The 18,631-nt window shown below is 47.9% G+C and overlaps 1 protein-coding gene across 1 annotated transcript in view; it reads left to right on the top strand.

Annotated features, from left to right (window-relative positions):
* The first annotated feature begins 5,721 nt into the window (after nt 1–5,721).
* Nucleotides 5,722–18,631, top strand: part of TRMT10A (tRNA methyltransferase 10A) — a 29,138-nt gene continuing 16,228 nt past the window's right edge. Inside the window, exons 1-2 of the mRNA XM_069743616.1 lie at nt 5,722–5,780; nt 7,164–7,411. Coding sequence (XP_069599717.1) covers nt 7,209–7,411 — 203 coding nt within the window. The 5' untranslated portion in view covers nt 5,722–5,780; nt 7,164–7,208. The remainder of the gene's footprint in view (nt 5,781–7,163; nt 7,412–18,631) is intronic.

An 18,631-nucleotide genomic window follows, 5' to 3' on the forward strand; every position in this document is an offset into this window, starting at 1 on the left:
GATCAGCATCCTCCTCCTTCTATACATGGATCAGCGTCCTCCTCCTTCTATGCATGGATCCGCGTCCTCCTCCTTCTATGCATGGATCCGCGTCCTCCTCCTTCTATGCATGGATCCGCATTCTCCCCCTTCTATGCATGGATCCGCATCCTCCCCCTTCTATGCATGGATCATTCCGCGTCCTCCCCCTTCTATGCATGGATCCGCATCCTCCTCCTTCTATGCATGGATCCGCATCCTCCTCCTTCTATGCATGGATCCGCATCCTCCCCCTTCTATGCATGGATCATTCCGCGTCCTCCCCCTTCTATGCATGGATCCGCGTCCTCCTCCTTCTATGCATGGATCCGCGTCCTCCTCCTTCTATGCATGGATCCGCATCCTCCCCCTTCTATGCATAGATCATTCCGCGTCCTCCCCCTTCTATGCATGGATCATTCCGCGTCCTCCCCCTTCTATGCATGGATCCGCGTCCTCCTCCTTCTATGCATGGATCCGCGTCCTCCTCCTTCTATGCATGGATCCGCGTCCTCCTCCTTCTATGCATGGATCCGCATCCTCCCCCTTCTATGCATGGATCATTCCGCATCCTCCCCCTTCTATGCATGGATCATTCCGCGTCCTCCCCCTTCTATGCATGGATCCGCATCCTCCTCCTTCTATGCATGGATCCGCATCCTCCTCCTTCTATGCATGGATCCGCATCCTCCCCCTTCTATGCATGGATCCGCGTCCTCCCCCTTCTATATATGGATCCGCATCCTCCCCCTTCTATGCATGGATCATTCCGCGTCCTCCCCCTTCTATGCATGGATCATTCCGCGTCCTCCCCCTTCTATGCATGGATCTGCGTCCTCCCCCTTCTATGCATGGATCATTCCGCGTCCTCCCCCTTCTATGCATGGATCTGCGTCCTCCCCCTTCTATGCATGGATCTGCGTCCTCCTCCTTCTATGCATGGATCATTCCGCGTCCTCCCCCTTCTATGCATGGATCCGCGTCCTCCTCCTTCTATGCATGGATCATTCCGCGTCCTCCCCCTTCTATGCATGGATCCGCGTCCTCCTCCTTCTATGCATGGATCCGCGTCCTCCTCCTTCTATGCATGGATCCGCGTCCTCCCCCTTCTATGCATGGATCATTCCGCGTCCTCCTCCTTCTATGCATGGATCCGCGTCCTCCTCCTTCTATGCATGGATCCGCGTCCTCCTCCTTCTATGCATGGATCCGCGTCCTCCTCCTTCTATGCATGGATCCGCGTCCTCCCCCTTCTATGCATGGATCATTCCGCGTCCTCCTCCTTCTATGCATGGATCCGCGTCCTCCTCCTTCTATGCATGGATCCGCGTCCTCCTCCTTCTATGCATGGATCCGCGTCCTCCTCCTTCTATGCATGGATCCACATCCTCCTCCTTCTATGCATGGATCCGCGTCCTCCTCCTTCTATGCATGGATCCGCGTCCTCCTCCTTCTATGCATGGATCCGCGTCCTCCTCCTTCTATGCATGGATCCGCATCCTCCTCCTTCTATGCATGGATCCGCATCCTCCCCCTTCTATGCATGGATCCGCGTCCTCCCCCTTCTATGCATGGATCCGCATCCTCCCCCTTCTATGCATGGATCATTCCGCGTCCTCCCCCTTCTATGCATGGATCCGCGTCCTCCCCCTTCTATGCATGTATCATTCCGCGTCCTCCCCCTTCTATGCATGGCTCAGCGTCCTCCTCCTTCTATGCATGGATCCGCGTCCTCCTCCTTCTATGCATGGATCCGCGTCCTCCTCCTTCTATGCATGGATCCGCGTCCTCCTCCTTCTATGCATGGATCCGCGTCCTCCTCCTTCTATGCATGGATCCGCGTCCTCCTCCTTCTATGCATGGATCCGCGTCCTCCTCCTTCTATGCATGGATCCGCATCCTCCTCCTTCTATGCATGGATCCGCATCCTCCCCCTTCTATGCATGGATCCGCGTCCTCCCCCTTCTATGCATGGATCCGCATCCTCCCCCTTCTATGCATGGATCATTCCGCGTCCTCCCCCTTCTATGCATGGATCCGCGTCCTCCCCCTTCTATGCATGGATCATTCCGCGTCCTCCCCCTTCTATGCATGGATCCGCATCCTCCCCCTTCTATGCATGGATCATTCCGCGTCCTCCCCCTTCTATGCATGGATCCGCGTCCTCCTCCTTCTATGCATGGATCATTCCGCGTCCTCCCCCTTCTATGCATGGATCCGCGTCCTCCTCCTTCTATGCATGGATCCGCGTCCTCCTCCTTCTATGCATGGATCCGCGTCCTCCCCCTTCTATGCATGGATCATTCCGCGTCTTCCTCCTTCTATGCATGGATCCGCGTCCTCCTCCTTCTATGCATGGATCCGCGTCCTCCTCCTTCTATGCATGGATCCGCATCCTCCCCCTTCTATGCATGGATCCGCGTCCTCCCCCTTCTATGCATGGATCATTCCGCGTCCTCCTCCTTCTATGCATGGATCCGCATCCTCCCCCTTCTATGCATGGATCCGCGTCCTCCTCCTTCTATGCATGGATCCGCGTCCTCCCCCTTCTATGCATGGATCATTCCGCGTCCTCCTCCTTCTATGCATGGATCCGCATCCTCCCCCTTCTATGCATGGATCCGCGTCCTCCTCCTTCTATGCATGGATCCGCGTCCTCCTCCTTCTATGCATGGATCATTCCGCGTCCTCCTCCTTCTATGCATGGATCCGCGTCCTGCTCCTTCTATGCATGGATCATTCCGCGTCCTCCTCCTTCTATGCATGGATCCGCATCCTCCTCCTTCTATGCATGGATCCGCATCCTCCCCCTTCTATGCATGGATCCGCGTCCTCCCCCTTCTATGCATGGATCCGCATCCTCCCCCTTCTATGCATGGATCATTCCGCGTCCTCCCCCTTCTATGCATGGATCCGCGTCCTCCCCCTTCTATGCATGGATCATTCCGCGTCCTCCCCCTTCTATGCATGGATCCGCATCCTCCTCCTTCTATGCATGGATCCGCATCCTCCTCCTTCTATGCATGGATCCGCATCCTCCCCCTTCTATGCATGGATCATTCCGCGTCCTCCCCCTTCTATGCATGGACCCGCGTCCTCCCCCTTCTATGCATGGATCATTCCGCGTCCTCCCCCTTCTATGCATGGATCCGCATCCTCCTCCTTCTATGCATGGATCCGCATCCTCCCCCTTCTATGCATGGATCATTCCGCGTCCTCCCCCTTCTATGCATGGATCATTCCGCGTCCTCCCCCTTCTATGCATGGATCCGCATCCTCCTCCTTCTATGCATGGATCCGCATCCTCCCCCTTCTATGCATGGATCATTCCGCGTCCTCCCCCTTCTATGCATGGATCCGCATCCTCCTCCTTCTATGCATGGATCCGCGTCCTCCTCCTTCTATGCATGGATCCGCATCCTCCTCCTTCTATGCATAGATCATTCCGCGTCCTCCCCCTTCTATGCATGGATCATTCCGCGTCCTCCCCCTTCTATGCATGGATCCGCGTCCTCCTCCTTCTATGCATGGATCTGCATCCTCCTCCTTCTATGCATAGATCATTCCGCGTCCTCCCCCTTCTATGCATGGATCATTCCGCGTCCTCCCCCTTCTATGCATGGATCCGCGTCCTCCTCCTTCTATGCATGGATCCGCGTCCTCCTCCTTCTATGCATGGATCCGCATCCTCCTCATTCTATGCATGGATCATTCCGCATCCTCCTCCTTCTATGCATGGATCATTCCGCGTCCTCCCCCTTCTATGCATGGATCCGCATCCTCCTCCTTCTATGCATGGATCCGCATCCTCCCCCTTCTATGCATGGATCCGCATCCTCCCCCTTCTATGCATGGATCTTTCCGCGTCCTCCCCCTTCTATGCATGGATCCGCATCCTCCCCCTTCTATGCATGGATCATTCCGCGTCCTCCCCCTTCTATGCATGGATCCGCATCCTCCTCCTTCTATGCATGGATCCGCATCCTCCCCCTTCTATGCATGGATCATTCCGCGTCCTCCCCCTTCTATGCATGGATCCGCGTCCTCCCCCTTCTATGCATGGATCCGCGTCCTCCCCCTTCTATGCATGGATCCGCATCCTCCCCCTTCTATGCATGGATCATTCTGCGTCCTCCCCCTTCTATGCATGGATCCGCATCCTCCCCCTTCTATGCATGGATCATTCTGCGTCCTCCCCCTTCTATGCATGGATCCGCATCCTCCCCCTTCTATGCATGGATCCGCGTCCTCCCCCTTCTATGCATGGATCATTCCGCGTCCTCCCCCTTCTATGCATGGATCTGCGTCCTCCCCCTTCTATGCATGGATCATTCCGCGTCCTCCCCCTTCTATGCATGGATCCGCGTCCTCCTCCTTCTATGCATGGATCATTCCGCGTCCTCCCCCTTCTATGCATGGATCTGCGTCCTCCCCCTTCTATGCATGGATCATTCTGCGTCCTCCCCCTTCTATGCATGGATCCGCATCCTCCCCCTTCTATGCATGGATCCGCGTCCTCCCCCTTCTATGCATGGATCATTCCGCGTCCTCCCCCTTCTATGCATGGATCTGCGTCCTCCCCCTTCTATGCATGGATCATTCCGCGTCCTCCCCCTTCTATGCATGGATCCGCGTCCTCCTCCTTCTATGCATGGATCATTCCGCGTCCTCCCCCTTCAATGCATGGATCCGCGTCCTCCCCCTTCTATGCATGGATCCGCGTCCTCCTCCTTCTATGCATGGATCCGCGTCCTCCCCCTTCTATGCATGGATCCGCGTCCTCCCCCTTCTATGCATGGATCCGCGTCCTCCCCCTTCTATGCATGGATCATTCCGCGTCCTCCCCGTCATACTCGCCCTCCTCGCGCGGTCCTGCACATCCCTGCATCTCCGTTGTCCAGCACCAGTAGCTCTCTTCTCCTCTGCGGTCATGTGGTACTGCTCATTAGTTAAAGGGGCCAAATAATATTGCACGCCTCACTTTTCAGTTTTTGAATTTCCACATGCAAATTGCCTCTTCTGAGAAAAAGAGGACTTAAACTGTATAGCGCCACCTGTTGGAAGTAGCGATCCTACAAATCACAATCAACCCTTTAACGAGTCGTGAATTTCCACAATAATTTAGAATAACCAATAAATTTCGTTCAACTTCAAGTGTTCCACTTGTTGTTGATTCTTCACCAAAAATGTACATTTGGTATCTGTATGTTTGAAGCATGATAAGTGGGAAAAGGTTGAAAAGTTCCAGGGGGCCGAATACTTTCACAAGGCTCTGTACCTGGAAAAGCACAAAAGATGGCGGACATTACTACCTAATGGGGGAGGAGGTGCAACTTATATGTCCGTATAGAATTTATAACGCTACAGGGGCCCATATATCTGACCAGCATATGAGGGGGGTCCCAACCTTGCGCCAGGGCCTGTCATCCTCTAGTTCTGCCACCCAGTGAGAACTCCGGGTACAGATAATGTACTAGCTGTTTCCTGCAGTCCTATGTTACACCAAGTTACTCAATGACCACTCTATGAGTGCAGACGTAGGTGTTACATTATGGGTGCACATAGGCCCATTATCAGAGACACCCGGTCCTGACACTATCACCACAACACTAGAGAACAGCAGCAGGCATCTGTCTACTTTTGCCAGTCTCAAGTATGGCCGCTACTCCGCTCGTAATCCGTGCGCCGGTGACGTCAGAGGCGCGACACGCGGCTGTGTGTGTGACCGCGGTTGCTGGAGCTGCGGGCGGCGCTGTGTACCGGTATGTACGCGCCACGTGTTGTGCGCCCCCCGGAGCACGTACCGTGTATGTCTGCTCGGGGGGTGCGCTGTGGGGTCTTCTGGGAGATCAATCCATCAGCGGCATCGGTCTCTGTGCAGCCCTAGCACCTGCCGGGGGTATCATACTATACAGTGAAGGGCAGGTGGTCACAGAGCGGTGAGACAGGAGTCCCTATTATTAAAGGGATTGTCCATTATGGAAAAATAGCCCTTTATGCAGGTGACACTGCCATCTTTACACTAATGGGCGAAGAGATGTGACGGACAACATTTGGTGCGCGCGTCAGTCATATAAGAATTATCCGTCGGTGACCACAGGGAGAGGGCTGGGATGTGTCTCAGTAATGGGGTGGCTGAGTGATTAGCACAGGTTTCCTGGGGTGCAGCCTGGCGGATGGCGAGGGATGTGTTGGTAACTTACAGCCTGGAGGGCAGAGCTTAGACATAAGTTATGGATGGCAGGAGAAAAGAACCATCTCTGCTTCCTGCTATTGTGTTGGCATCGTGGTGGACCCAGATGGCCACTCTGATCTCCCACTGTCCGCCCATCACCGCTGCCCCCGTCCGCCCATCACCGCTCCCACTGTCCCCCGCTGCCCCCGTCCGCCCATCACCGCTCCCACTGTCCCCCGCTGCCCCCGTCCGCCCATCACCGCTCCCACTGTCCCCCGCTGCCCCCGTCCGACCATCACCACTCCCACTGTCCCCCGCTGCCCCCGTCCGACCATCACCGCTCCCACTATCGCCGCTGTCCCATCCGCCCATCACCGCTCCCACTGTCCACCCATCACCGCTCCCACTGTCCACCCATCACCGCTCCCACTGTCCCCCATCGCCGCTGCCCCCGTCCACCCATCACCGCTCCCATTGTCCCCTATCGCCGCTGCCCCCGTCCACCCATCACCGCTCCCACTGTCCACCCATCACCGCTCCCACTGTCCACCCATCACCGCTCCCACTGTCCACCCATCACCGCTCCCACTGTCCACCCATCACCGCTCCCACTGTCCCCCATCACCGCTCCCACTGTCCACCCATCACCGCTCCCACTGTCCACCCATCACCGCTCCCACTGTCCACCCATCACCGCTCCCACTGTCCACCCATCACCGCTCCCACTGTCCACCCATCACCGCTCCCACTGTCCACCATCGCCGCTGCCCCCGTCCACCCATCACCGCTCCCATTGTCCCCTATCGCCGCTGCCCCCGTCCACCCATCACCGCTCCCATTGTCCCCTATCGCCGCTGCCCTATCCGCCCATCACCGCTCCCACTGTCCCCTATCACCGCTCCCACTGTCTCAGTCATGGCTCCCTGTGCATTGCTCTATACTTTTACGCTGTCTTGTGTTTTGCCTACAGGTAGAAAGCACAGGACTTGCATGGAACATTTCCCGCCAGATCACTATGGACACAGAGTCATCAATTCTCCTCTCTGAGAGCAATAAATCCACTTATAGGGATGGAAGTAAAAATGGCGACGGTCTCCCCTCAGACAGTACTAATGTAGAATGTGTGGAGCGCCACAAAGGAGCCGATGTCATGTCCAAGAGGCAAATGAAGAAACTGATCAAACAAAAGCAATGGGAAGACCAGCGAGAGCTCCGGAAGTACGTTCTTAGCTACTTATTACAGTGCAGGATGCTGTGGGATGGTACAGGATGTTGGTATAACCTGGACATTATAATAATCTGTGTGTCCTGCTGAGCCGCTGTTTGCTGAGCAGGTACTGCATACTGATCCATGCTGGCATAGGAGGGGAAGAAAATGGCTGCTTTCTTCCACAAATAGCGCCACTCCTGTCTCCAGGTTGTTTGTGATACTACAGCTAATTAATTACCCAGTATGAGATGAGTTCCTGTTTTCTGCATGGCATACGCAGTAATCGTCTATCTGTCACAGCTGAGAGGGATGGGAGTCCTTCTATGAACACTCATAACAATGTGCCCACTGTATTCATTAGCTGATTTGCGGACTGTGCTGTACGTATACGTTACTGCCAGGGTGCAGGGAGCGGTCCCAGGAGCTGAGCCTGCTGCATACAGGACAAATGCCAGTTGTAATAGTGCAGATGCTGGCTGTGTAACAGCAGGTATCAGCAATTACTACGGTACTTTGTAACTATTTAATTGCTGCTGTAAATCACTGACAGAGACATTTATGTATCACAATCACAGGGCTCACGGGTTACCATGGCAACCGCTGAAGGCCCCATCACTAAATCTTAGTACTCCTTTGCAGTTCTACTACAGGCAGAGCTTCAGAGAAGACAGCCATTTATACTATATTGCATGTTATGCAGTGTATCGTAAGCAACAATTGCAGGTTAAGGGCAGTAATATATATTTTTTAAATATTAAGAAGTAAAAGTTTATCTCACCCCCTTTTTTCCCCAGTTTAAAGGGAATCTGTCAGTAGGACTGACCCTCCTAATCCGTCTGTAGGGGCGGAATAAAGTGATACCTTGATATCTGTGATCTGATGTCTTATTCTAGAGAATTCCACATTTTTATTAATATCTGAATGATGCCCCTGTACATTTAAAAAGCGCTCTGGAGGCAGATTTTCATGGAGATTTATGTCCGGCCAATAGATTTTAACAGCTCATTTACATATTTGACAAATATGGATATCTCTGGAATAGACATCATATAACAGATATCAAGGTATCACGTTATACAGCTTTCTCTGACCTACATGCCAATATAGATGACTTAGGAGGGGTGATCCTACTGACAGATTCCTTTTAAAATTAAAGAAATAAAAAATTACAATAAACATATTTATCACCATCTCCTTAAGTCTGGACTATCAAAATATAAAACTTTTCATATTTAAAACGGGCGTTGAATGCTGAAAGGAAAAAAAAAACTCTTCTAATTCGCATTTTTTAAGTCTCTGCAGTTTCTCAAAAATGCAGTAAAGCCGGATCAATATGTCAAATGTGTCAAACTACAACACGGAAAATACAAGAACAAGCCCCCACTCAGTTACATCAACTGAAAAATAAGATTCTGGGTCTCAGAAAATGATCACACCCTCCAAAAAAAAAAAAAAAATTATATATATATATATATATATATATATATATATACATACATACATACATACATACATACATACATACATACATACATACATACATACATACAGTGGGGCAAAAAAGTATTTAGTCAGTCAGCAATAGTGCAAGTTCCACCACTTAAAAAGATGAGAGGCGTCTGTAATTTACATTATAGGTAGACCTCAACTATGGGAGACAAACTGAGAAAAAAAAATCCAGAAAATCACATTGTCTGTTTTTTGAACAATTTATTTGCATATTATGGTGGAAAATAAGTATTTGGTCAGAAACAAAATTTCATCTCAATACTTTGTAATATATCCTTTGTTGGCAATGACAGAGGTCAAACGTTTTCTGTAAGTCTTCACAAGGTTGCCACACACTGTTGTTGGTATGTTGGCCCATTCCTCCATGCAGATCTCCTCTAGAGCAGTGATGTTTTTGGCTTTTCGCTTGGCAACACGGACTTTCAACTCCCTCCAAAGGTTTTCTATAGGGTTGAGATCTGGAGACTGGCTAGGCCACTCCAGGACCTTGAAATGCTTCTTACAAAGCCACTCCTTCGTTGCCCTGGCGGTGTGCTTTGGATCATTGTCATGTTGAAAGACCCAGCCACGTTTCATCTTCAATGCCCTTGCTGATGGAAGGAGGTTTGCACTCAAAATCTCACGATACATGGCCCCATTCATTCTTTCATGTACCCGGATCAGTCGTCCTGGCCCCTTTGCAGAAAAACAGCCCCAAAGCATGATGTTTCCACCACCATGCTTTACAGTAGGTATGGTGTTTGATGGATGCAACTCAGTATTCTTTTTCCTCCAAACACGACAAGTTGTGTTTTCTACCAAACAGTTCCAGTTTGGTTTCATCAGACCATAGGACATTCTCCCAAAACTCCTCTGGATCATCCAAATGCTCTCTAGCAAACTTCAGATGGGCGCGGACATGTACTGGCTTAAGCAGTGGGACACGTCTGGCACTGCAGGATCTGAGTCCATGGTGGCGTAGTGTGTTACTTATGGTAGGCCTTGTTACATTGGTCCCAGCTCTCTGCAGTTCATTCACTAGGTCCCCCCGCGTGGTTCTGGGATTTTTGCTCACCGTTCTTGTGATCATTCTGACCCCACGGGGTGGGATTTTGCGTGGAGCCCCAGATCGAGGGAGATTATCAGTGGTCTTGTATGTCTGCCATTTTCTAATTATTGCTCCCACTGTTGATTTCTTCACTCCAAGCTGGTTGGCTATTGCAGATTCAGTCTTCCCAGCCTGGTGCAGGGCTACAATTTTGTTTCTGGTGTCCTTTGACAGCTCTTTGGTCTTCACCATAGTGGAGTTTGGAGTCAGACTGTTTGAGGGTGTGCACAGGTGTCTTTTTATACTGATAACAAGTTTAAACAGGTGCCATTACTACAGGTAATGAGTGGAGGAAAGAGGAGACTCTTAAAGAAGAAGTTACAGGTCTGTGAGAGCCAGAAATCTTGATTGTTTGTTTCTGACCAAATACTTATTTTCCACCATAATATGCAAATAAATTGTTAAAAAAACAGACAATGTGATTTTCTGGATTTTTTTTTCTCAGTTTGTCTCCCATAGTTGAGGTCTACCTATGATGTAAATTACAGACGCCTCTCATCTTTTTAAGTGGTGGAACTTGCATTATTGCTGACTGACTAAATACTTTTTTGCCCCACTGCGTGTGTGTATATATATATATGTGTATATATATATATATATATATATATATATATATATATATATATATATATATATATATATATATATATATATATAAAATATATATATATACACACACTAGATTGTGGCCCGATTCTAACGCATCGGGTATTCTAGAATATGCATGTCCCTGTAGTATATGGACAATGATGATTCCAGAATTCGCGGCAGACTGTGCCCGTCGCTGATTGGTTGAGGCAACCTTTATGACATTGTCACCATGGCAACCATTATGACATCTACGTTATAGAACTTAACACAATTGAATGAAATTATGAAACAGATCATCAAAATATATAAACCACATTACATGAACTGTAACTGTATTTAAATAAATCATCGGGCAAAAGAAGGACATTGACACTATAATACATTTATTAACAATATCAAGCCAAAATATTTTTGTACACCACATAGTAACATAGTTAGTAAGGCCGAAAAAAGACATTTGTCCATCCAGTTCAGCCTATATTCCATCATAATAAATACCCAGATCTACGTCCTTCTACAGAACCTAATAATTGTATGATACAATATTGTTCTGCTCCAGGAAGACATCCAGGCCTCTCTTGAACCCCTCGACTGAGTTCGCCATCACCACCTCCTCAGGCAAGCAATTCCAGATTCTCACTGCCCTAACAGTAAAGAATCCTCTTCTATGTTGGTGGAAAAACCTTCTCTCCTCCAGACGCAAAGAATGCCCCCTTGTGCCCATCACCTTCCTTGGTATAAACAGATCCTCAGCGAGATATTTGTATTGTCCCCTTATATACTTATACATGGTTATTAGATCGCCCCTCAGTCGTCTTTTTTCTAGACTAAATAATCCTAATTTCGCTAATCTATCTGGGTATTGTAGTTCTCCCATCCCCTTTATTAATTTTGTTGCCCTCCTTTGTACTCTCTCTAGTTCCATTATATCCTTCCTGAGCACCGGTGCCCAAAACTGGACACAGTACTCCATGTGCGGTCTAACTAGGGATTTGTACAGAGGCAGTATAATGCTCTCATCATGTGTATCCAGACCTCTTTTAATGCACCCCATGATCCTGTTTGCCTTGGCAGCTGCTGCCTGGCACTGGCTGCTCCAGGTAAGTTTATCATTAACTAGGATCCCCAAGTCCTTCTCCCTGTCAGATTTACCCAGTGGTTTCCCATTCAGTGTGTAATGGTGACATTGATTCCTTCTTCCCATGTGTATAACCTTACATTTATCATTGTTAAACCTCATCTGCCACCTTTCAGCCCAAGTTTCCAACTTATCCAGATCCATCTGTAGCAGAATACTATCTTCTCTTGTATTAACTGCTTTACATAGTTTTGTATCATCTGCAAATATCGATATTTTACTGTGTAAACCTTCTACCAGATCATTAATGAATATGTTGAAGAGAACAGGTCCCAATACTGACCCCTGCGGTACCCCACTGGTCACAGCGACCCAGTTAGAGACTATACCATTTATAACCACCCTCTGCTTTCTATCACTAAGCCAGTTACTAACCCATTTACACACATTTTCCCCCAGACCAAGCATTCTCATTTTGTGTACCAACCTCTTGTGCGGCACGGTATCAAACGCTTTGGAAAAATCGAGATATACCACGTCCAATGACTCACCGTGGTCCAGTCTATAGCTTACCTCTTCATAAAAACTGATTAGATTGGTTTGACAGGAGCGATTTCTCATAAACCCATGCTGATATGGAGTTAAACAGTTATTCTCATTGAGATAATCCAGAATAACATCCCTCAGAAACCCTTCAAATATTTTACCAACAATACAGGTTAGACTTACTGGCCTATAATTTCCAGGTTCACTTTTAGAGCCCTTTTTGAATATTGGCACCACATTTGCTATGCGCCAGTCCTGCGGAACAGACCCTGTCGCTATAGAGTCACTAAAAATAAGAAATAATGGTTTATCTATTACATTACTTAGTTCTCTTAGTACTCGTGGGTGTATGCCATCCGGACCCGGAGATTTATCTATTTTAATCTTATTTAGCCGGTTTCGCACCTCTTCTTGGGTTAGATTGGTGACCCTTAATATAGGGTTTTCATTGTTTCTTGGGATTTCACCTAGCATTTCATTTTCCACCGTGAATACCGTGGAGAAGAAGGTGTTTAATATGTTAGCTTTTTCCTCGTCATCTACAACCATTCTTTCCTCACTATTTTTTAAGGGGCCTACATTTTCAGTTTTTATTCTTTTACTATTGATATAGTTGAAGAACAGTTTGGGATTAGTTTTACTCTCCTTAGCAATGTGCTTCTCTGTTTCCTTTTTGGCAGCTTTAATTAGTTTTTTAGATAAAGTATTTTTCTCCCTATAGTTTTTTTAGAGCTTCAATGGTGCCATCCTGCTTTAGTAGTGCAAATGCTTTCTTTTTACTGTTAATTGCCTGTCTTACTTCTTTGTTTAGCCACATTGGGTTTTTCCTATTTCTAGTCCTTTTATTCCCACAAGGTATAAACCGCTTACACTGCCTATTTAGGATGTTCTTAAACATTTCCCATTTATTATCTGTATTCTCATTTCTGAGGATATTGTCCCAGTCTACCAGATTAAGGGCATCTCTAAGCTGTTCAAACTTTGCCTTCCTAAAGTTCAATGTTTTTGTGACTCCCTGACAAGTCCCCCTAGTGAAAGACAGGTGAAACTGCACAATATTGTGGTCGCTATTTCCTAAATGCCCAACCACCTGCAGATTTGTTATTCTGTCAGGTCTATTAGATAGTATTAGGTCTAAAAGTGCTGCTCCTCTGGTTGGATTCTGCACCAATTGTGAAAGATAATTTTTCTTGGTTATTAGCAGAAACCTGTTGCCTTTATGGGTTTCACAGGTTTCTGTTTCCCAGTTAATATCCGGGTAGTTAAAGTCCCCCATAACCAGGACCTCATTATGGGTTGCAGCTTCATCTATCTGCTTTAGAAGTAGACTTTCCATGCTTTCTGTTATATTTGGGGGTTTGTAACAGACCCCAATGAGAATTTTGTTACCATTTTTCCCTCCATGAATTTCAACCCATATGGACTCGACATCCTCATTCCCTTCGCTAATATCCTCCCTTAAAGTGGACTTTAGACAAGACTTTACATAGAGACAAACCCCTCCTCCTCTCCGATTTTTACGATCCTTTCTAAACAGACTGTAACCCTGTAAGTTAACTGCCCAGTCATAGCTTTCATCTAACCATGTCTCGGTTATTCCCACTATGTCAAAGTTACCTGTAGATATTTCTGCTTCTAGTTCTTCCATCTTGTTTGTCAGGCTTCTGGCGTTTGCGAGCATGCAGTTTAGAGGATTTTGTTTTGTTCCAATCTCCTCACTGTGGATTGTTTTAGAAATGTTCTTACCTCCCTTCTGAGTATGTTTTCCTGGGTCGTCTTTGTTCGAGTCTAATGTTTTTCTTCCCGTCCCCTCTTCTTCTAGTTTAACGCTCTCCTGATGAGTGTAGCGAGTCTTCTGGCGAATGTGTGTTTCCCAGGTTTGTTGAGGTGTAGTCCGTCTCTGGCGAGGAGTCCATCATACCAGTAATTCACACCGTGGTCCAGGAATCCAAATCCTTGTTGTCTGCACCATCGTCTTAGCCAGTTGTTTGCATCAAGGATCCTGTTCCATCTCCTGGTGCCATGCCCGTCTACTGGAAGGATAGAAGAAAAAACTACCTGTGCATCCAGTTCCTTTACTTTCTTCCCCAACTCTTCAAAGTCCTTGCAGATTGTCGGTAGGTCCTTCCTTGCCGTGTCATTGGTGCCAACATGTATCAGAAGAAATGGGTGGACGTCCTTGGAGCTGAAGAGCTTTGGTATCCTATCGGTCACATCCTTGATCATCGCACCTGGAAGGCAGCATACTTCTCTTGCAGTTATGTCCGGTCTGCAGATGGCTGCTTCGGTGCCTCTCAGTAGTGAGTCTCCCACCACCACCACTCTTCGTTGCTTCTTGGCTGTACTTTTTGCTGTCACTTGTTGCTGTGTGCCCTTTTCTTTTTTGCTTGCTGGTATTGCTTCATTCTTAGGTGTGCCATCTTCATCCTCTACAAAGATTTGATATCGGTTCTTCAGTTGTGTGGTTGGTGATTTCTCCATGGTCTTCTTGCTTCTTTTGGTCACATGCTTCCACTCATCTGCTTTTGGAGGTTCTCTGACACTTTTTGCACCTTCTGTAACCAGTAGAGATGCTTCTGTTCTGTCTAGAAAGTCTTCATTCTCTTTGATGAGTTTCAAAGTTGCTATTCTTTCTTCCAGACCCCGCACCTTTTCTTCTAAAAGGGCCACTAGTCTACACTTCTGACAGGTGAAATTGGATTCTTCTTCTGGTCGATCTGTGAACATGTAGCACATGCTGCAGCTCACCATGTAGGTTGTCACATCTGCCATGTTGCTCCTAGATCCTGCTGACTTGCTGTGTGTTTTCCTTCTTGTGTAATCTACTCAGCCAAGCTCTTTTGCAATAATGTCCTACAGGCAAAAATTTGCGCGCCGTAAGGCGCGCGGTTTGGTGATGCTTTCGAAGCAGCTGGTCCCGGCTGTACCCAACGATCTTCTAGCTTAGGGAGACTTCGCTTCTCCCAGAAGGCACCTGGAATATGCAAATTAGCCTCCTGAAGCTTGAATCCCTGGTTTGGTGATGCTTTCGAAGCAGCTGGTCCCGGCTGTACCCAACGATCTTCTAGCTTAGGGAGACTTCGCTTCTCCCAGAAGGCACCTGGAATATGCAAATTAGCCTCCTGAAGCTTGAATCCCTGGTTTGGTGATGCTTTCGAAGCAGCTGGTCCCGGCTGTACCCAACGATCTTCTAGCTTAGGGAGACTTCGCTTCTCCCAGAAGGCACCTGGAATATGCAAATTAGCCTCCTGAAGCTTGAATCCCTGGTTTGGTGATGCTTTCGAAGCAGCTGGTCCCGGCTGTACCCAACGATCTTCTAGCTTAGGGAGACTTCGCTTCTCCCAGAAGGCACCTGGAATATGCAAATTAGCCTCCTGAAGCTTGAATCCCTGGTTTGGTGATGCTTTCGAAGCAGCTGGTCCCGGCTGTACCCAACGATCTTCTAGCTTAGGGAGACTTCGCTTCTCCCAGAAGGCACCTGGAATATGCAAATTAGCCTCCTGAAGCTTGAATCCCTGGTTTGGTGATGCTTTCGAAGCAGCTGGTCCCGGCTGTACCCAACGATCTTCTAGCTTAGGGAGACTTCGCTTCTCCCAGAAGGCACCTGGAATATGCAAATTAGCCTCCGGAAGCTTGAATCCCTGGTTTGGTGATGCTTTCGAAGCAGCTGGTCCCGGCTGTACCCAACGATCTTCTAGCTTAGGGAGACTTCGCTTCTCCCAGAAGGCACCTGGAATATGCAAATTAGCCTCCTGAAGCTTGAATCCCTGGTTTGGTGATGCTTTCGAAGCAGCTGGTCCCGGCTGTACCCAACGATCTTCTAGCTTAGGGAGACTTCGCTTCTCCCAGAAGGCACCTGGAATATGCAAATTAGCCTCCTGAAGCTTGAATCCCTGGTTTGGTGATGCTTTCGAAGCAGCTGGTCCCGGCTGTACCCAACGATCTTCTAGCTTAGGGAGACTTCGCTTCTCCCAGAAGGCACCTGGAATATGCAAATTAGCCTCCTGAAGCTTGAATCCCTGGTTTGGTGATGCTTTCGAAGCAGCTGGTCCCGGCTGTACCCAACGATCTTCTAGCTTAGGGAGACTTCGCTTCTCCCAGAAGGCACCTGGAATATGCAAATTAGCCTCCTGAAGCTTGAATCCCTGGTTTGGTGATGCTTTCGAAGCAGCTGGTCCCGGCTGTACCCAACGATCTTCTAGCTTAGGGAGACTTCGCTTCTCCCAGAAGGCACCTGGAATATGCAAATTAGCCTCCTGAAGCTTGAATCCCTGGTTTGGTGATGCTTTCGAAGCAGCTGGTCCCGGCTGTACCCAACGATCTTCTAGCTTAGGGAGACTTCGCTTCTCCCAGAAGGCACCTGGAATATGCAAATTAGCCTCCTGAAGCTTGAATCCCTGGTTTGGTGATGCTTTCGAAGCAGCTGGTCCCGGCTGTACCCAACGATCTTCTAGCTTAGGGAGACTTCGCTTCTCCCAGAAGGCACCTGGAATATGCAAATTAGCCTCCTGAAGCTTGAATCCCTGGTTTGGTGATGCTTTCGAAGCAGCTGGTCCCGGCTGTACCCAACGATCTTCTAGCTTAGGGAGACTTCGCTTCTCCCAGAAGGCACCTGGAATATGCAAATTAGCCTCCTGAAGCTTGAATCCCTGGTGGAACCACAGTTCTTGTGAATACCTTTTGACTACCTATAAGCAACTTTCCTTGTAAAGGGGTAGGAAGAACTTGTACCTTGACGTTGGATCTCATTTTAACTCTTGAAAATGCAACGTAGAGTTGTCCATGACCAAAAACGGGCTGCGGTAGATATATGCCAACACGGTGTAGAGTTTGACCTTGTGACTTGTTTATTGTCATGGCAAAAGCTGGTTTTATTGGAAACTGTCGACGCCGAAGCCTAAATGGAAGACCCGTGTCTGAAGGACATAAATCAATGTGTGGAATGAACACTTCATCTCCTTTTGCTGATCCAGTGATCACTCTTGCTTGAATGACGTGAGAATGGAGTCCAGTAACAATAAGGCGAGTTCCATTGCATAGACCATTTTTCATATTTAGATTCCGCAGCAACATTATGATTGTTCCAACTTTCAGTTGAAGTCTGTGGGATGGCACTCCTGATGGCGTAAGACTATTTAAAAATTCAACTGGATAATGCTCTCGTTCATCTTCATTGTCTACATCCACTGAATCATCACTTTTATACAACTTATACTCACCAGGCATTCTATCCATCACACGGGAATTTAGCAGAGCCACGTCATCATTCTTGGGACAGAGAATTGCATGAGAAGAGGCCCTCTCAACACTGCTTTGGTCGTTCACATCAATTTCAATGCATTGTCCAAAAACATCAGTTACGATGCAGTCAGTGCACAACATGTCTTCTGGTATTTCAATAATATCTTCTCCAAGGTTGTATTGGTTGCTAAGTTCACCGTTGCCAAGTTTAAGAAGCCAGTTGCTATACTCTGGGTCCGAAGATCGCATATTGTTAATTAGTTGGAGTTTATTGAACTGTTTCCAAAGGTCAGCCATTTTTAAGCTGGACTCGATAACATGTGTTCTTGTTCCATTTGGTATGACTGGAAGGCATTGCCTAAAATCTCCACCAATGACAAAAACTTTACCTCCAAACGGAATTTTATTTTTTTCAGCAACATTTGTAGTCATTACTTCACGCAGAAGTCTGTCAATTAAGCTCAAAGCGTATTTGGGTGCCATGGTGCACTCGTCAAGTATGAAAACATGTGCATTTTTTAACAGTCTTCCTGCAAATGTGTCTTGTTTTATTCTGGAAATAGAGATTTCGTTGACTGGAACTGGTATCCCAAAGAGTGAATGGATAGTGCGACCTCCTCGTAAAAGGTTTGCTGCAATCCCTGTTGTAGCCGATGGCAATACGACTTTTCCCAACCCTCTAACGTGATGCATTAAAGCTTCATAGAGGTATGTTTTACCGCTCCCTCCTGGACCGTCAATAAAGAAACATTTTGGCCTTGCATCTGCTTGGTTTTCTATAGCTTCAATTTTCTTAGCTTCAATTTTAACATATGCGTCAACTAAGTACTGTTGTGTCAGTTTCCCACCGTTTAAAATAGGATTGAAGTAATTTCGGACAGACAGACGAAAACTGTAGTATTGCAGCTGTGTAATTCTTCTTGAAGTTCCTTGTTGGTTTAGGTTTTCATGCCACCCTTGTTCACCTCTTGGAAAGAATAGCGGATACAGAAGAGCATCAAGGTTGCTGTGCAAAATGCTAATTCGTTGTGTCTTAGGAACCAAAGGGTTGTTTTGGTCTGGCTTAAGATGGACTAATCTATCCCTTTGAAAAGGAGGTTCTCCATCATCGTTTTGAAAAACAACTGCGACCTCACTTACACGTGGTTTGTTGTAAAGTCGGGGATCCTGTTTACG

The sequence above is a fragment of the Ranitomeya imitator genome, chromosome 1 (genome assembly GCF_032444005.1).
Source record: "Ranitomeya imitator isolate aRanImi1 chromosome 1, aRanImi1.pri, whole genome shotgun sequence".
In the NCBI taxonomy this organism is placed as follows: domain Eukaryota; kingdom Metazoa; phylum Chordata; class Amphibia; order Anura; family Dendrobatidae; genus Ranitomeya; species Ranitomeya imitator.